The following is an 18,498-nucleotide window of genomic DNA, read 5'->3' as shown; positions in this document are numbered from 1 at the left end:
GTGAATATTTTAGGGGTATCTATGAGATTAGTTTCCTCTGTAAAAAAAAATATTTAAAAGCTATGGGGCACAATAACAATCTCCTAAAATTCATAGACACATACCCAGCAAAGGCATGTTTGTAGGTGGACATTTCAAACTGATAAAATGCTCTCTTGGCTGACGTTTGTTATATGCCTCATTCAGCGTGCCACTGGAAGAAGGGTCATCATTACCTCCTACAGGTGATTCAAAAAGACAGCCATCACACCATGATAAAGTCTCTCACATCTGCCTTGTCTCATAGTCAAATAACTAATATGGATGAGCCAGACATGTAGGCAATCTGTATTACAAATATCTAGCGCAGAACAACTAAACACGACCATGCTGTGGAAGCACTGGGCCAGATTCTGATCTCAGCTATACTGGTATAAATCTGGAGTAACACCACTGATTTCAACGGTGTTCAATGGAATTACTCTGAAATTTAACATATGTACTTGAAATCAGGATCTGCTACAGTGAGTTTGAGATAATTTAAGACAATTGGAGCAGGGGGGGAAATTACAGGCCTTGAATATTCTTTTGCTGTAATTAATGTCCACATTTACAATATTGCAACTCTTTATTGTGTTTTTAAATGTATATCAAGGGCACTCAGAGCTCTGGATGGATGTTCATTGGTGAGGAGTTTTAAATCTAATGATATAATACTATATATATATATATATATATATATATATATATAAAGAAAACAATAGAATCAGCATCTAAATCTTAGGCCATTTTTCACCTTCTTTCAATTTGCAACAACAGACACAGAAAAGGCTCCCTGTATATTAAATACAATTTTTCAATAGGGTAGGTAGCTCTTGTTAAGTTTTCATTATTTTTTTCTTTCTCCTGTACTGTGCTTTGTTTTATTGTAAAAGTCTGCTCCAGTTAGATGGCGTCTCACTTTATTCACAAAATGTGTACTATGGGGTGGGAAATTGTCACATAGTAGAAGCAGGAGCTAGGGACATCAGGGAGCACATGCCACTACAAGAGAAGTGCTTTATTAGAAATAACCCAGGAGTGACACCGATAGACAACACTACTTCTGGGTGTAATGTGACTTACAGTATTAGCCCTTCAAGTAAATCTCAGCAAATTTCCAGCAAATCTCAACTCTGAGCTTCAGAAGCACCCTTCCTGAACTTTACCACTTCTAATACATGTTAATATCAAAAAGAAAATGTGGTCTAACTATAATCTTGAACTCAGAGGCGCAGACTTCCCCAGTTCCTGGGTAGTGCTCGACCCCCTGCTCTGCCCCAGGCCCTGGTCCCACTCCATTCCTTCCCCCAACCAAACCCTGCCTCTTCCTGCCCCTGCTCCGCCTCTTCCCGTCCCTGCCCCTTCCTGCCCCCTCCCTGCCCCCACTCCTCCCCCGGCAGCGCCTCCTGCATGCCGCTGAACAGCTGATCGCCGCAGGCGGGAGGCCCAGGAGGGAGGGAGAGGAGCTGATGGGGGGCTGCCGGTGGATGCTGAGCACCTGCTGGTTTTTTTCCATGCGTGCTTCAGCCCCGGAGCACGCACGGAGTCAGCGCCTATGCTTTAACTAAAGGACAAATTAGACTACCTGAACCTCTGAGCCTGGCGAGAGAATTATTCTACCCCAAAGTCATTTGACCTTCTAGTAATACTCTGAAATTCTTTCTTCTCTGGCTCTTCTTGTTTTCTTTTCCTTGGCTTTAGACTTGGCCTTTTCCTGTTGTTTGACTTTAGGCTTGTCCTTTTCCCCATTCTTCTTTTTCACTTTCTACTAGTCATTTTAGACTTGGGGCCTTTTTGCTGCTCTTTTTTTAAAACTTGGGATTTGTCCTCTTTCAATTCTTCGGGTTTCAGGATCCTCCTTTTATTCTTTTTTTTTCTTCATTTTTGTCTGATTTTTGCCTTGCTTTCTCCATCCTCAAGGTCTGTAACAGCTCTTCTCTCATCATACAGAAATCACCGATGGCAGCTCTAAAGCTCTCATTACAACTTTGGTCATTTACCACATGACTCCTGGGTCTGTGGAAAGGAAGTTCAATTTTCCTGACCTCAGTAACCGCAGTTTGCAAACTCTTTAGCAAGCTAGATTTTTAAAACCCCAGAGGGGGATGAAAATTATTGCCTGGAGCTTCCAATTTGTGTCTAGCCAATGAGTTCGCTCAGCTTTCATCTGCCACAAAGTTCCATGCTGTTTCAGGTTTCAGTCTGTTTGGCTAGTGTCAAAGATCTATGTGGTGATCTTTTACATTTTTTGCTGTCTCCTCTACAGAGCTACCATCATAATCATCAGTAAACTGCTCCTCACTAGGATATGACAGCAGAGAAGATAGGATATCATTGTCAGTCCTGCCTCAAGAAGACATTGTCAGTCTTGCCTCATCTACAGAGAACAATTCTCCAGATTATATCGCCTCCCCTTTTTCTGTCCCCTCTCCCCCCTGCACTGTGGCTTGCTTCCAATTTACAAGACAATTTACGTTGGAAGAGGCTTTCCCTTTGCTTTCTCTCCTCTCTCTCCCACAACTAATGGGACAGTTAGAATGCTTTCAAAACATACTATCTTGACCTTTCTTTTCAGAAGTACCACACTGTGAAATTCTATAGCACAGCATTGGCTTCCTGGGTAAAAGCTAATAAATAATGGAAACAAACCAGCAGTACCACCACAAATGTATCATTAGGACAAAAAATTAGGACAAAACCAAAATGGTGCCACGATCCAGACAGCTGTGAGCCAGCAAGCACGCAAATCCTCACTTATGTTCCAGCTGTGTACCAGCTGTGTCAGGTTTTCTTGTCCAGAACTTACATACATTCAGGACATCTCCATGTACATTATGATTGGTGGCTCTTAAAGTGCTGTGCATTTTTTGCACTAATCTTTTGCCCTTGTTTTTCTTATATTTTGACCCAGCTGCTAGTATTTGTTCACTTTGCTACCATACTGTCACTGTCAGAGGTGAGGGCCCAATCTTCAGCCTCCAATACAAACATCTCTCCTTCAACCAACATCACCACTGTGATTTGCGATACAACTGAGGAAATTTCACATCAACATTATGCTCAAGAAAGGGACAAAGAAAGAAAGTTTTCATCACTAATGGCCCTGACAGTATTGATCAGATTCTTCATCACTGTTAGCGCAAACATTACCAGCTTCATTCTCGAGTTGCTTCATCACGCTCTCTGCAGTGTGGCTGTTCTTTGATGAATATCTGTTGTCTTAAAACTTTTCCTTCTCCAAAAATTATTTCATAGGGTGTGTAATCTCCTTGGGATTTAGAGAGCATGGCCCCTTTAAAACCTTGTCCTGAGGTAGGGGAAGTGCTGTTTTTTCCAGAGGGAAGAGAGTAGGGAAAGGGAGAGCAACAGGATGTGTGTGTCTGAAATTCCAGACAAAAGGACCTACAAGGAGCAGGCCCTCACACAGGGAAGTAGCTGAGAACTAGCACAAAGCAGGGGAGGGACAGAGCAGCCAACCTGGGACATCCCAGGACAGGAGCCAGGAAGAGCACTGGGCCAGGGAGGAATCACCAGAGAAGGACAAAGTGGAGCCAGATCCAGTAACACTGTCACCCAGAGCTGTATGGATGAGTACCGAGGCTCGTGACTTTGCAATGGGAATATGGAGGAAGGTTGTAGCTTTGCAATGGGAATATGGAGGGAGGTTGAGTGAAGAGGTTGTCTCTCTGTGTAGGTTTGCAGCAAGTGGCAGAAGAGGGCACCGGGGGGGGGGTTAGTTGGGGAAAGTTTACTGGCGCTGAAGATGACCAGGAGCACCCAAGACTCACTGCCAGACTGGAACTCTGCCCAGGACTCCGGAACTCTGGGTCTAGACGCATTGCTTGGCACCTACCCTTGTATATTGTGGCACCACCGGAAACCTGGGTCCTTGTGTTGGATGCAACCCTGTTTTATTGCTCCCCCTATCTTCTTTCCCTGTTCATATTTCCCTTTCCTATATTCATTGTACTGATCCAACATGCTTACTCCCGGGGGTTTGGAACAGGTGCTTCTGGGGTAAAAGGGAGTTTCTCTGTTGCACTCCTGCATGTGCCTCTTCTTGGCTGGAGCTGCCAGCAGAGTGGACTTCATCTTGGTCATAAGGATGCTAGAGTTACATGGGGTCATAGATTCCAAAGCCAGAAGGGACCAGAGTGATCATCTAGTTAGACCTTATATATAACACAGGCCACAGAACTTCCTCAAAATAATTCCTAGAACAGATCTTTTGAAAAACATCCAATCTGGATTTTAAAATTGCCAATGAATGATAATCCACCACTGATTCTTATGGTTAATTGCACTTACCTTTACCCTTATTTCCTGTCTGAATTTTTCTACCTTCAAATTCCAGACATTGGATCACATTCTAGTGTTCTCTGATAGACCGAAGAGCCCACTAGCAAATATTTGTTCCCTACGTAGATACTTATACACTCTGATAATCACCCCATAGCCTTCTCTTTGTTAAGCGAAACAGATTGAGCTCCTGGAGTCTATTGCTATAAGGCAGGTTTTCTAATCCGTTAATAATTCTTGTGGCTCTTCTCTGAACCCACTCCAATTTATCAACATCCTTCTTGAATTGTGGGCAACAGAACTGGACACAATATTCCAGCAGTGATCACACCAGTGCCAAATACAGAGATAAAATAACCTCTCTACTCATACTCAAAATTCCCCTGCCCTTTTGGCCATGGAGTCACACTGGTAGCTCATATTCAGCTGATTATCTACCATGACCCCCAAATCTTTTTCAGAGTCACTGCTTCCCAGGATAGAGTCCCCCATCCTGTAAGTATGGCCTGCATTCCTTGTTCTTAGAGGTTTTCATTTACATTTAGTTGTACTAAAACACATTGTTTGCTTGTTCCCAGCTTACCATGCAATCCAGATTGCTCCTTGTCAGTGACCTGTCCTCCTCATTATTTACCATTCCCGCAATTTTTGTGTCATCTGTAAACTTTATCTGTTATGATTCTATGTTTCTTCCAGATCACTGGAAAAATGTTAAAACAGCACAGGGCCAATTCTTGCAGGCCCCCACTAGAAACACACTTGCTCAATGATGATTCTGCATTTACAATTACATTTGGAGACCTATCAGTTTACCCCTTTTTAATCCATTTAACATGTGCCATGTTAATTTTATATCATTCTAGTTTCTTAATCAAAATGTTGTGTGGTACCAAGTCAAAGTACACTTCATCAACACTACTGCCTTTATCAACCAAATTTGTAATCTCACCAAAAAAAGATATCAAGTTAGTTTGACAGGATCTATTTTCCATATACCTGAGTCACCTGCTGAGAGCAATAAGATTCACTCCAGGTTTTACACAAAGATGTGTGGAGCTCATTCCACAGCCTGACCAGATCCCCAAGAAAGCTCTATCTCCTGCACAGACGAGCTTTGCCTTTGTGGTGGACAGCTCCACTGTGTTTGAGGAACAGAGTTGTTCACCATAGTCCTCATCTGGAGCTTCAGGTGATCTTTTAGGTATCCTGGGCCCAGATCATTTTGTGCCATGAAGAGAAACACAGAAATCTTGAATTTGACTGAATATTCTATGGGAAGCCAATGTGGAGTGCAGAGGACAGGTGTAATGTGCTCACGGTAGCCTGTGCTGTTAAAGGGATGCATTGCCACCGAAGTGTGAGAATTCTGGCTTTGTTTTAGCATCAGTAATTTCTTCCCCAAGGAAAGCTGAATGCTCATTTAGCAGCAGAAGACAGAATTATCTTTGATAATGTTCTATTCCACTGATATTCTCCAATATACAGTTAAGTTAGAGAAACTTTAGTCTTCCTTTTGAACTGTGCTGATACTTCTCTGTATTAGACATTTTTTTGTAATGAAATTAAATCACTTTCCCAATATAAACACTGAAGTTACTATTAATTAGTTCTAACACTTTGTTTCTGGAAATCAACTTGCCACAAAATAAGGAGGAAAGTTATTTTCTCCAAATTAAATATTCTGCCCCAAATTGTAAATACAATATTTTTAAAATCTCATAAAATATAAGGCAGACAAAATTCCATAGCTATCTAAAAATGAGCACAAAATTATAAATATTGAATATATGGAATGAAACGATAAGAAACATCTGTGATTTTTACTAAAGGAAGCCAGAAAAATAGTAGTTTGCATGGATTAACAAAATAAGTGTAAAACAGGATGAAAAGAGAAGGCTGAGGGGTTAATTTTATTGAATTAAGGATCAAGCTTTCATTCAAAAAATGGATCTCTGCTTCATGTCTATTTTGTGGAACACAATGAAATTAGTTTGTTTAGCTATATATTATATGCCGGTGATTTTAGATCATCAAGTTTTATTAAGACAGGTTTCACAGTAGCAGCCGTGAAAAATCAGGCATAAACAACTAAAATAATAAAGGGAAAGTTTTAAAAAAAGATTTGATAGAATAAGGAAACTGTTTCTGTACTTGTTTCATTTAAATTAAGATGGTTAAAACAGCATTTTTGTTCTGCATAGTAAAGTTTCAAAGCTTTATTAAGTGAACGTTAAGTTGCAAATTTTTGAAGGAACAATACTGTTTTGTTCAGAGTTTCAAACATTTCAGAGTTACGAACAACCTCCATTCCCGAGGTGTTCGTAATTCTGAGGTTCCTACTGTACATATCTGCCCTCTGCTTCTTCTTACTTTACTGATAAAAAAAAGTTCTTCCTCCTGATACAGATAAGAGCAAGATGACTACTCTTCCGCTTCATGGAGCATCAACAAATTGTCTGCTAAGTTCTGATTGCATCATCTTTTCTTTCCTACCAGTGACGAGGCATGAGCCAGACAAACAAGCTTGATTTTTCAGATCTATATTTTTTCACAGCTGATAGCCAGAAAAATTATCTTGACTTGTAAAGAGAAAAAATTTGCTCTGGAAATATGGAAACCCTCAATATCATTTTTAGATCCCTTTTACTAAATAAGAAAAACATGGACAAAAAATAAAACACTCTCACCTGCTGTAATACTGAGGATAAAACCTGCAGTTTTAAATGGAGATCAAAAGCCTTTTGTTTTTCCTAGGTAGTTGGTCAGCAATTAAATAGAAAGGCAGAAAATATATGTTAATTCCTAAACAGGTTAAGACAACTTGCTTGTAGAGAACTATGGAATTAAGGTAAGGGATAAGATCCAAAGGAATATAAAATACAATAAACCATTATATTTTACATGTGTAACTAAAATATATGAAATACAGCACTGTCTATTTCTTTTTATTTGCAAGATTCAGGATAGCATAGCTCATTAAAGACAGCTATGTTACAAAATATCTGGATTCTCATGATACATTTTTGATAATATGAAATAAACATGAAATGATGATTTGTATCATCACTAAAGAAAGTGGCTCCAGGAAGATGACTTCTGTAGTAACGTTGAGAAACAAGAAACTTGCATTCATAGCTTTTGGACCCACATGACAACTCTCTGAAAACAGATTTCTGTGCTTCTTTTGGCAACAATCAACTATGCAACAAATACTGCGTGTGAGTCCAGTGTCAACAATGTTAATAGCTCACTTTCTTATGTCATTGTCAAGTTCTATCAGATGCTGATGAAATAAATTCAAGATGCAAAGACTATTTTTTTTTTTGGTAAGTCAAGGTCTCCTGGAGTTTTATTTTATTTTTCTTTTATTATGCGGTACATTTCTTATGTGTAGCCAGTGCTAGTACCTGAATAAAAGGACTTCTAAATTTCCTTCTGAAGAAGGTGAACCTTTTGTATTGGAAACTCTCTAAAGATTCATGTTCCTAATGTGCTGTGGGGGATTACTTCAGAATAAATGTTCAGAAGTGACCGTGGATTTTGGGTATCGTATTTGACATGACTTGGATCTAACTCTCAAAGGTGCTGGACAACCACAATGCCAAATGAAGTCAGTGTTCAGCATCTCAAGTGCTCAGCACCTCAACAGTCAAACCCAAGAGGTGTCTCAGTTTGGGCATTCAAAATTGGGGGAACCCAATATCAATATTCGCTTTTGAATTTTTTCTTCTTTTAGGTGTTTATCCTGGCATCCTTAGCCAAAATATTTCACCCCACACTGTCGTTCAGTATGGTGTGCGTGAGTTGGTTGTCATTCTCCACCCCCGAGATGGCTCCATATCGATGATGCTGTACGCATACAATTTGTGAAGTGCTTTAGGATAAAATAAGATTGTCTAAATTATTAATATAATAATATAATAAATCATGATGTACCGAAATGCAAGAATTATTCTGTGTGTATCACACATAAGTGTAAAATATTTAATAAGAAAAACATCTCTTAGGGCTTGTCTACACAGGGACATTTACTGGCATAATTATACCCATATAGTTATATTGCTATTGCAATACTGATATAACTCCCCATGCTGATGCTCTTGTTCTGGAATATATGTTGGTGAATTTTCCCGTGTAGACAAGCCCTCAGTTTTAGGTAGAGCAGCTGTCATTCAGATATTTATAAAGCTCATGGATATCTGCACTTAGAGTGCAGTTTTCTATTAATTCTTTTGTAAAAGGATTAAGCTTATTTGGAATAAGGTACTCTTTTTCTGGAATAAGAGTGTCCACACACAGAGTTAATCAGGAATAGATAACCCACTTTAAATTCACATCCTATCTTATTCCAGGTTAACTTTCATGTGCAGATAAGTCCTGAGTCTTACTGGGATATCTTAATGTTTTCTTTATAAGAGACTGTAGCTACCAGGTTACTCCCATTCATGAGTATAAAGGCTGTCCTTTGCCACAGCTGGACCCTGGAAACAGCAGCTCCTTTTCAGACGAAGTCCAGGCTGGGAATGAGTTTTCCCCTGGTTGCAACATCCATGGCCCACACTTTTGTTTTCACAACTTCCCTTAATGAACTCCAGCTGTCATCTCCTCCCTCTATGACTGACATCTTTCCACAGCCTTTGGAGGTGTCAGGGCTTATCATAGAATCATAGAATATCAGGGTTGGAAGGGATCTCAGGAGGTCATCTAGTTGAACTCCCTGCTCAAAGCAGGACCGACTAAATTATCCAGCCAGGGATCATCCCAACTTCTCTCCCCGTTCTAGAGAGTTGGTTAATTTTCTTCTCTCCTTGCTGATGGACAGGGACAATAACTCAGGTGCAGTCCCCTAGGATTTTTGCCACATTACGAAAATATTTGAATGCATTTTTCCTACAATTGTTTATGATGTTGGTTGTTCATGGAAGTAGGATCTCATGGGCATAGTGGTCACTTCATAGTAGAGGATCAAGTAATGCTGTTTTTCAAAATGCAAATTGACATGTTTGCATACCAGTCACTATGAGAGAGATATTCTTTATTTCATGTGGGTACCTATCCCTGATGTATACAATCTGAATTAAGAGGACACTGGCAGGTCACACTTGCCCCAGAATGTAACCTTTTAAATGTATAAAATCTAAGATAAGTAGAAAGGTTTCCATGAATTTTAAAAAGGAATATTTTAATGGAAAAAGAATTTTTATGATTGTTAGTTATATTGTGAGACTCTATAGAGGCTCCAAACAGAGATCCACTGTGCTTTGTGCTGTACAAATGAGTGGGGAAGAAAGAGAATCACTGTCCCAGGCAGCTCACAATCTAGGGAAGTATTTATTTTTAAGCAAATCGACTTTCAGGTTCCGACTCAGGAAATCATGTCTGTTCAGGAAAGCACTTATGACCACAGCCCAAAAGATAGAAGACAAAGCTCAGGCTTGAAGTTAATAAGCGTTTGCTTATGTGCTTTCCTGAACAGGGATGGACTTTTTCAAGAGTTTAAGCACATTGCTCAACTAAGGCTTTAGACTGCAATCCAAACATTGAAGCACAAGCAGGGAAAATTAAACTGGCTGCAAAAGTGAAATTAGTTAGTCTATTTTTATGGCCTAAGCAAAAAGAAATATAAGAAGTAAACAAAAAATAGACAGACTTAAATGACTTAATTTTTTTTTTTAATTTTTGGTTTTAATGATATAATGATGATCTGTAACCAGGCCAAGAAAGTTTGTTTTTTATAATATATGACATGCCTCTGTAAAATATAGCTCTTCTGATTAGTGGGGCAGAGCACATACCAAATTTCAGGGCTACTGTGATGCTGAGGAAATTGTTGTCAAGGGCATATAATAAACCTGGAATATTACTACTCATGAATATGCAAAACAAGAGAGCTAAAATTCACATCTTATCACAAATGTTACTCCCAGCATCATATCATGAAGACTTCCACAAAATGGTTTCAATATTTTGTTTGTTTGTTTGGTATTGAAATATTTTCCTACGTTTTTAGAGATAAAGAAGGAAAAAAGTAAGATATAAAGAGTAAATCCAGGTTAATTTCCCGACAAACTAATTAGAAAGAGAAATGCATGTCGGGTCTCATTAAAACAGAATTTATGCAATGGGCTCTAAGAATGTTTGTGTATGAGAATAAATCTTCAGGAATACCACATATATCAAGTAAAATGTTCAAGGCCAATATTTTCAAACTTGTGTCCTAAAGTTAGGCTCCTAAACCCCATATTTAAACATCCAAATGTAAATGACCTGGTTTCTGAAGTGCTGAGCACTCACCAAGATCCATTGAAGCCAACAGCAACATTTCAGTAGCTTGAAGACTCAGTGTTGCCAATTCTCACAATTATATTGCCAGTCTCTTGATCCAATGTGTTTTTCTTAAAGCATCAGCTCATGCAATCATGGGATTATGCGAGATTCCCAACTTCTGTTTTTTTTTTTAAAAAAGGTGGTAGCTCTCATGGTTGCAGAAAAAAGCTTGAAAATATGAACCCAAAAGGCTCAAAAACCAGAAAGCAAACAAACAGAATCCCAACATTTATTCTTTTTAATAATCCTGTGATTTTAAGCCAATCTCATAATTTTTTGGCACCTGAATGTTTAGGTTTGGCAATATTGAGGATGTTATTAGCATATACAGCTATCCCCCTCCTGCCTTGTCTTTCATAAATTAAATATCTCACATACAGCCCAATTTTCAAGTAAGGATGCTTAAAATCGGGTGCACAATTCTACATTCAGGAGCTGCAACCAGCCATCAATCACCCAATCACCTGCTTTAGACACGTAGAGTAGGTCCCACTTTCAGTACCCGAATACGAAACTGGGGCACCCACTTTTGACATCTGGGATCTCAGGTTCAGATTTTCAAAACTGGCTAATTATTCTGGGGGCTCAACTTCAGACCCCTTAAAAACAGCTTGATTTTCAGACAGGGCTGAACATTCACCCTCTGAAAATCAGACCCCTTTAAGGTGTCTCAAGTTGGAATACCTAAAATTTGAGGCACCAAAATTTCTTTCACATTTTAAAAAATCTTGTTTTTTGTGTTTATTCCCATTGGGGATCTTCATCTACTAAGGTATCCGTTATACAATTTATCTATCACATATGCTGTATGAATTTAGATTACTTTTCATCTTGGGGTTACTGAGGCCACTGAATTTGTATCGTATCTTCTCAGTTTCAGTATTTCATTGCAACATGTTGGTCAGCCACCTTACTGAGTAGATAGCCCGTTGAAAGAGAGATTAAATAACATCTATGAAATACTCGCCAAGAATAGGAATGAAGTCAGCTAACATTTTTCTATATAGTGAGGCTTTAGCAAGTTCCGCCATAAATTCCTCTGAGGCCATGACTGTGAATAGTGTTGGGAAGTCTTGACTTCTTTATTACAGACAAAAGAACATATACAACAGGCTTGGATGACTAACTCCGGAGGACCTTACTTTCTTTTAAAAGCAGAAAAAACACTTAGCCAGGGATGCTGGACATTCACTTTTTGTTCATTTGTAAAGTTTCTCTCTTCCTGATAAGATAGCATTACAGAAAATCATCAAATTCTTTGGAGTTTTTTTTAAACAATTTTTTTTAAAATTTAAAATGCCAAAATAATAATAATGAATAATCCAGTATCTATTCAGGGTTAAAGTTAGAAGGAAAACCAGGCATTCCTGTGGCTTTAGAGGTCTATAAACTTATTCACAGAAGAAAAGTACACCCCCAAAACTACAGAGGTAAGGTCTCGAGCACAAACAGCAAAGAATAATTCCGAGGTTCGCATTGTCACAAAATTGCTTTTTGCAATGTAACTATGTTAACTACAGCCAATTAAAAAATAAAAGCCTACAAATCATTAGTTCCCCTTCTTCACTATATGATGCCCACGTTTCTAAAACAACTTCAGTTTCTTCTCAAAAGGTCCATAAAGTAACGGGCTGTGAAGCACAGAACACACAGTTCCTAATAAATGAAAGATATATGTGGAATTGTCACTCATTTTGAGCGGTCAGACCCTGAGTAGGAAGGAGCTGGGTGAATTTCACAGGAAACAGAAGCCTCAGGTGTGGGCCATACACTGCATCATTTGAGTGGCATTACAAATTTATCCTAGACTATCAGCATTTTTCATCACTTGACTTTTGCTGTAAGGTACTGTAGCTTAAATATGTTGCTCACACACTGTAACCCAGGGACCACTTGGTGCCAACTGGCGCTGGGCATAAGGAGTACATAGGGTTTACAGAGATCCCTAGGTCTGCTATCCACGTAACCGTTTGTCAAAGGGTGGCAGGTAATCTAGTGAGAGCCAGTATCTTACTGATCATCATAATCATTGCAAAATGGACGGAGAGGTGGCTATTTAAGGAATTAGATATCTATACTGAGAATTATGTCCTTAAAGTGTGTACGTTAAGACAGGTCAGGCAGGGGGACACTTTTCTCCCTGGCTGGTCAGTGCGTATCCCTGTGTCTCACAATTCAAGCTCATTGCATTACTGAACCGAAATGAAGAAATTGTGAATTCACAGAAGAAAAGATCTGCAGGAACAAACAAAAACAGCAGAGCAGGAGTGTCGTTTGCCAGTAAAGACAATGGATTTTTGTGGTGTACACTGCAGATTTTTTGGTGGTATACACTGGGGATCTCTCTTTCACTGAGGAGACAAAGTGTCAGTGCATTTTGTATTATGAAAGGAGGGTCATAGCCATCCTGGCTGGAAATCGCTGCAAAGAGGTTGGGTGAATTAAATTCCATTGGACAAGACAATATCTTATTAAGTAAGTCTAGTCTGTAGAAGACATGTTATGATTTTATTTTACATGTAACCATTTGTTTCAAATATTTTAACTTCCTATTTCTACTTCTCAAATCTCTGTACTTTGTTAAATAAACTTTTACTTGTTTTCAAGTACGTAAGTCCTGTGTGTTAAAGGGGACTGAAGGGAAACTGGTAAAATGATGTATACTTATTCGGGAGCAGCAGATCTGTGAATTCTGTGTCTAGCGGATCAGTGGCTGGTTACCTCAGAGGAATGGCTCAGAGGGCTCAAGGACTGGAGTGTGCCTATCACTAATCTGGAGTAGAGAGAGAGAGAGCAGGGGAGTGCTTTTGTTGCCCATGGCTGTTGGGGTTCGAGAGCTGACCCCCAGCAAGAACAGACAAGGCTTCCTCACAGTAAGTGCAGGTAGTAGTGAGATACCTCACTACCCCGGGAAGTGTCACTCATATACTATCATCTTGGTCATCAGCTAAACCACATGCACATTTCATGAGGAACTGGGGCTACAGGAGCCTAGTTTATAAGTTTGAAAAGCTGGATTTCATCAAAATAGAGGGAAGTACATTACAAGGTAAAGAGAGCACCGGTGTATTCAGGTGCATGGGTATAATACCACATGAAAAGACATTCAAATAAAGAAAGACAAAAAAGCAGGTGGTAAATACCCTTCTAGGTTCTGGATTTCGGCACACTTCATACAAACAATGGATTAAACACGTTCTGTCAGGAGGGACACTGCATTTCAGATTCTGTATAACATTTTGATGTATATGGGATCTTATTACCAGATAGAAAACAGAATCAATAGACATGATAACAGGTCTGGAAAGCATAAAGAGACACACAACCTACCCAGATAGAGAGGCAACGAGAGACCCTATGGCATCAGCGCCAATTAAACAATACTGCATAAAGGAGAGCAGGTAAAGGCTGAAAAGATTTTCATTGACCACTTAATGAGCAGAGGTGAAAAAACGGATGCCGATATGTGTTCCGGTAAAAACAAAGGGTTAGATCCTCTGCTGGGACACATCAGTGTAATTTCATTAGAGTCAATGGAACTACACTGATTTACACAAACTGAGAACTGGACTGAACATAAATTAAATGCATTTGGCCTGATCTTGCAGGCCTTCTATAAGCAAAACTCTCATTGATGGAAATGGGAGCTTTGACTGCACAAGGATTGCAGGACTGGGCTTCACTTTTATCAAGTGACTGTGTTTAAACTCTTTGCCATTCCCAGTGAACGTTATATACTCTATCCCTGGTTCCACTATAAATAGGGTAGCTTTCTAACCTCCCCATTACGGATTCCAGTTTCTGAGCTATTATCCCCCTTCTCCTTTCACTTACCTTCTTCAACTCCTCCTGAATGTTTTTGCCATTTTCTTCTGAGGACAAACTTTCCTTCTGGGTCTCCGATTCTGTTCTAAGCACGGACTCCTGCTCTTCACCAGAAGAGGTTTCCTTGTCACTCATTTTAGCAGCTAGTTCAAATAACTCAGATTTAAGCTTTTCCTCAACAAGGTCTGTCTTGATGTTATGGTGTTGATCCTCACTGCTTATATCAGCTTCCGATACATCCTCAGAAACCTACAATGAAAATCAAAATAGCAAAAAAACCCCAATAAAGTGCAAAGAAAAGAAAATTGACAGGGTTTCGACAAAGGCTACATTTAAGTTCACAATACATATAAATACACTTTACTCTGCAGGAAATCCAGACAAATACCACTGTATAAATCTCTAGGCAGGTAGATTTTTACTTCTCTGTAGAATATGACCAGCATATTTACTTTCGGAAGATGATATTATTTCTCTTTTCTTCTCTTTTCCATAGTACATGAAAAAAAGCAACAGGTCCATAAATAATTTGCTCCCTCTGTGCAAATAATAAAATACTCTCATATATAGCACTTTTCACCAAAACACTGCACAAAGGAAACCGTACATCGGAGTCATTTTACAGATGAGGAAACTAAGACAGAGACGGGAAGTGGCTTGCACAAGGTCACATGTTCAGTGGCTGACTTCAAGTCCTGTCTCCTAGCCAGGTCCTCTGACTCCTGGCCTGGTGCACTTACCCATGGGTCTACACTGCTTATTTAAGAATGATTGGAAACAAGTTCAACCTTTAGATGCACAATCTTTTCTTAGAGTTTGATCCTGAAAGGTGCAGAGCACTCATAGTTCCAGTTAGCTACAATGGCAGTCTTGGTGCTTAGCACCTGTTAGGATAAGGCCTTGAGTCTGGAGACAAAATGGAAAAAGGAGACATCTCCTTATGTAGTCATAAGTACTTTTGCTAGGATGTCTGGCCCATGTTTTACAAAATGGAGACACTTCTAAGCAATGAAAGCTATAATTAAAAAATGGAACTTTTCATCTCTTCCAGTAGGGATGAGAAAAAAATATTAGATCACAATTCCCCAGTACTAAGGATCCATCAGAACTGAATTAGTTGAGGAGCTTCTCTGGAAACCAGACCCTAAAAGTAGGGGTGTTCACCACAGTTCAAAAAGTCTTCTCACTTTTAATTTTTTTGCCACTTCATGAGAGGAAAAAACAAAATCAGTACCTGCTTTGCTAGTCTCTCCCAGCTGTGCACAAAGCTTATGTTTTGATTTTATAACACAAATTCTGCCTTGGTCAAAGAAGTAGCTTACTAATTTGAAAGCTGATACAGGATTTTAAAATGGATTTTAGAGAACCAATGTGGAGAGAAGAATCAATCTTGTAATGGGAACTCAACTCAGTTGCAACCTTAACTATGAAATGACTGCAGTTGTTCCATCATTCCTCTGCTCACAACATTACTGCTTCATAAACTCAAAATTGTGTGGCTCCTAAGAACAGAGAAGGTCCATTTTTCTTTTCAGTGTAACTGATGGGATAGCAAGGTGGATGCTGACCTTATGATATTTTACAATGAGAAAAGAAAACTGACTTTTTGAACTGAGAATCAAATCCTATTCCATGATGCAGATAATAATGGTCAATAAATCAATATCTATTATTATACCATGAAAGGACAGCAAAAAGTAGCATTTCCTCATTGTAATCTAGATACGATCAGCTGCTGAGTTTCTGATTTCCAGACACAGCTACTTTTAGTAGGAGAGCACTGTCTATTGCTTCAATAAGACTTCTCTTTATAATACCAGCACATGAAAACCTATTACAGATTTTAAACCCTCAAAACAAAGCTAGAAGCTGTAGACCCCTATCTCCTTCAAATTATGCTCTCTGCAGTTTGTTGTACATCCTAATCATTTGTACGACACTTCATCTGAAGTGTTTATGTTAGACTGCTCCTCAGCTTCAGACTCAATCATTTCATTGGTATCAGTGCATCACTTTTAGGATTGTACAGATTTCTGAAATTCCTCTAATCTCATTTTTTAAGCAATATAGACTAAATCTGGCTCATTTTTCTTCATACTGTAACTCATATCCCAAATCCCCTGAATAATTTTCATTGCCCTCCACTAGACTTTTTCAATCCCAGCAACGTCCTCCATATAAATGTTTCATTATAATTACACACGCCATGATACACTTAATCGGACGCTTTCTAGTGCCAGGGATTTGAGTAACTCTTTTCTGAAAGCATGAACCACATTTACCAGAAATAAGCCGAACATATGCAAATTATTTTGCATTTCTTCACTCACTTCCTCTACATTTTGTTTGTCTCCCCCATTTGTGTTGCAAACCAATTTTACTACACCAGTGTGATTTGGGGCCAGATCCTGCATCTGCCAGCATTGGTGTGTTGGGGGTGGGGAGGCACTGCAAGCCCTTCCTAGCCATGCACTCCTGTATAGAGGACCAACTAGAATCCCACATTTTGTGCTTTGTGAGCAGCACTGGTACAGGGACAAGGAAGGGACAGTGATTTTCTGCATTGGCTAGAAATCTGAAGCATACATTGCACCCTATTAAAGAGTGGAGCCCAGGGTCTGCGGAGGTATTCTGCCTGTCTGTGTTTGCAGGCAAAATGTCTCCAAGAACGGTCAGCAGTGCTCAGTGACTTTAAAAATTCCATTGACGCTTACGTACAGGCCCTTAAAAACACACACACTCACACGTAAAACAATAGCGGAAGAAGATAACATTCATAGAGTCAAAGGCCAGAAGGGGCCACTGTGATAATCTAGTCTATCAGGGGACAGAGAACTTCCCCCAAATTATTCCTACAGCAGATCTTTTAGAAAAACATCCAATCTTGATTTTAAAATTTCAAATGATGGAGAATCCACCATGACCCTTGATAAATTCAGCGTGATATAATTCAGGTTAAATTAATAGGGCATGGCTATACTTAAGGCTATGACTATGTCACGGAGGTCACAGAATCCATGACTTCCAGAGACCTTCATGACATCTGCTGCTTCACCCGGTTGGAGCTGTCAGCTGGTGGGGATCCAAGAGCTCTGAGATGCCACAGGCAGGGGTCCCTCACAGCTCCCAGCTGCCAGCCCCAGAGCTCCGAGACGTGGAGGGGACCTCTGCAGCTCTGAGACGTGGTGGGCAGTGGGGGATGCTGTGGCTCTTAGCTCCCAGATGCTGTGGGTGGTCCCCCACAGCTCCCAGCCTCCAGCCCTATAGCTCCAAGCCTCCATGCAGCTCCCAGCTGCCCTGGGCGTTGGGGGGACCCCGCAGCTCCCAACCACTGTGAGCGGCAGCAGCGGTGGGTGCTGGACCCCCCACTCCTCATTTTGTCACAATTATTTTTAGTAAAAGTCACGGACAATAAACAAAAATTCACAGAAGCCTGTGACCTGTCCGTGACTTTTACTAAAAATAACTGTGACAAAATCTTACCCTTAGCTATAATGTCCCGGTATAGAATGCCTACGTCTGTCAATCGTGCAAAGGAACAGAGTAGATGCAGAACATGTCTGCAAGGCATACTTCAGTAGTTAACTAATATTGTAAACCTCTTGAGACACTGAACTCTGAGCGTAGGCTATGTCTACACCTCAGCCTATGTCGGCAAAACTTATATCACTCAAGGGTGTGATTATTCCACCTCCTTGAAATGGTTCACTTCGTTGGTTCAGTCACACCATCCTGCTACTTTAGAAGATGACCTAACCAGGGAATCTGTAAGTTAATTTCTCATAAATACCTCTGACAGGATGCAGGGGAACCACCTGGTCCCTCATGAATAATGGGGCTGAAGCCAGCAGGGCCATGGTCAGCGACAGGACCAAGAACCACAGCAGCAAAAGCAGCAGCATGTCGGGCCGCCACTAACAGGAGCCAGAGCCCAGCCCTGGCAGCTTCTCCAGCCTGGCTGTGCCACCCCCAAACCCTGCCTACTGGGGTGGACACCAGGCTCACTGGCAGCTGTCCCTAGTCATG

General features: G+C 40.0%; 1 protein-coding gene across 1 annotated transcript in view; it reads right to left on the bottom strand.

Annotated features, from left to right (window-relative positions):
* The window catches only part of MYRIP (myosin VIIA and Rab interacting protein), a 329,308-nt gene that overhangs the window by 17,119 nt on the left and 293,691 nt on the right, over positions 1-18,498 (bottom strand). The window contains exons 11-12 of the mRNA XM_077809270.1: positions 14,482-14,721; positions 7,008-7,070 (exon numbers count right to left, since the gene is read on the bottom strand). Of these exons, the coding sequence (XP_077665396.1) occupies positions 7,008-7,070; positions 14,482-14,721 (303 nt within the window). The remainder of the gene's footprint in view (positions 1-7,007; positions 7,071-14,481; positions 14,722-18,498) is intronic.

This window comes from Eretmochelys imbricata, chromosome 2 (assembly GCF_965152235.1).
Source record: "Eretmochelys imbricata isolate rEreImb1 chromosome 2, rEreImb1.hap1, whole genome shotgun sequence".
In the NCBI taxonomy this organism is placed as follows: domain Eukaryota; kingdom Metazoa; phylum Chordata; order Testudines; family Cheloniidae; genus Eretmochelys; species Eretmochelys imbricata.
The sequence above is the reverse complement of the archived record's forward strand: the minus strand, read 5'-3'. Positions and strand labels throughout refer to the sequence as shown.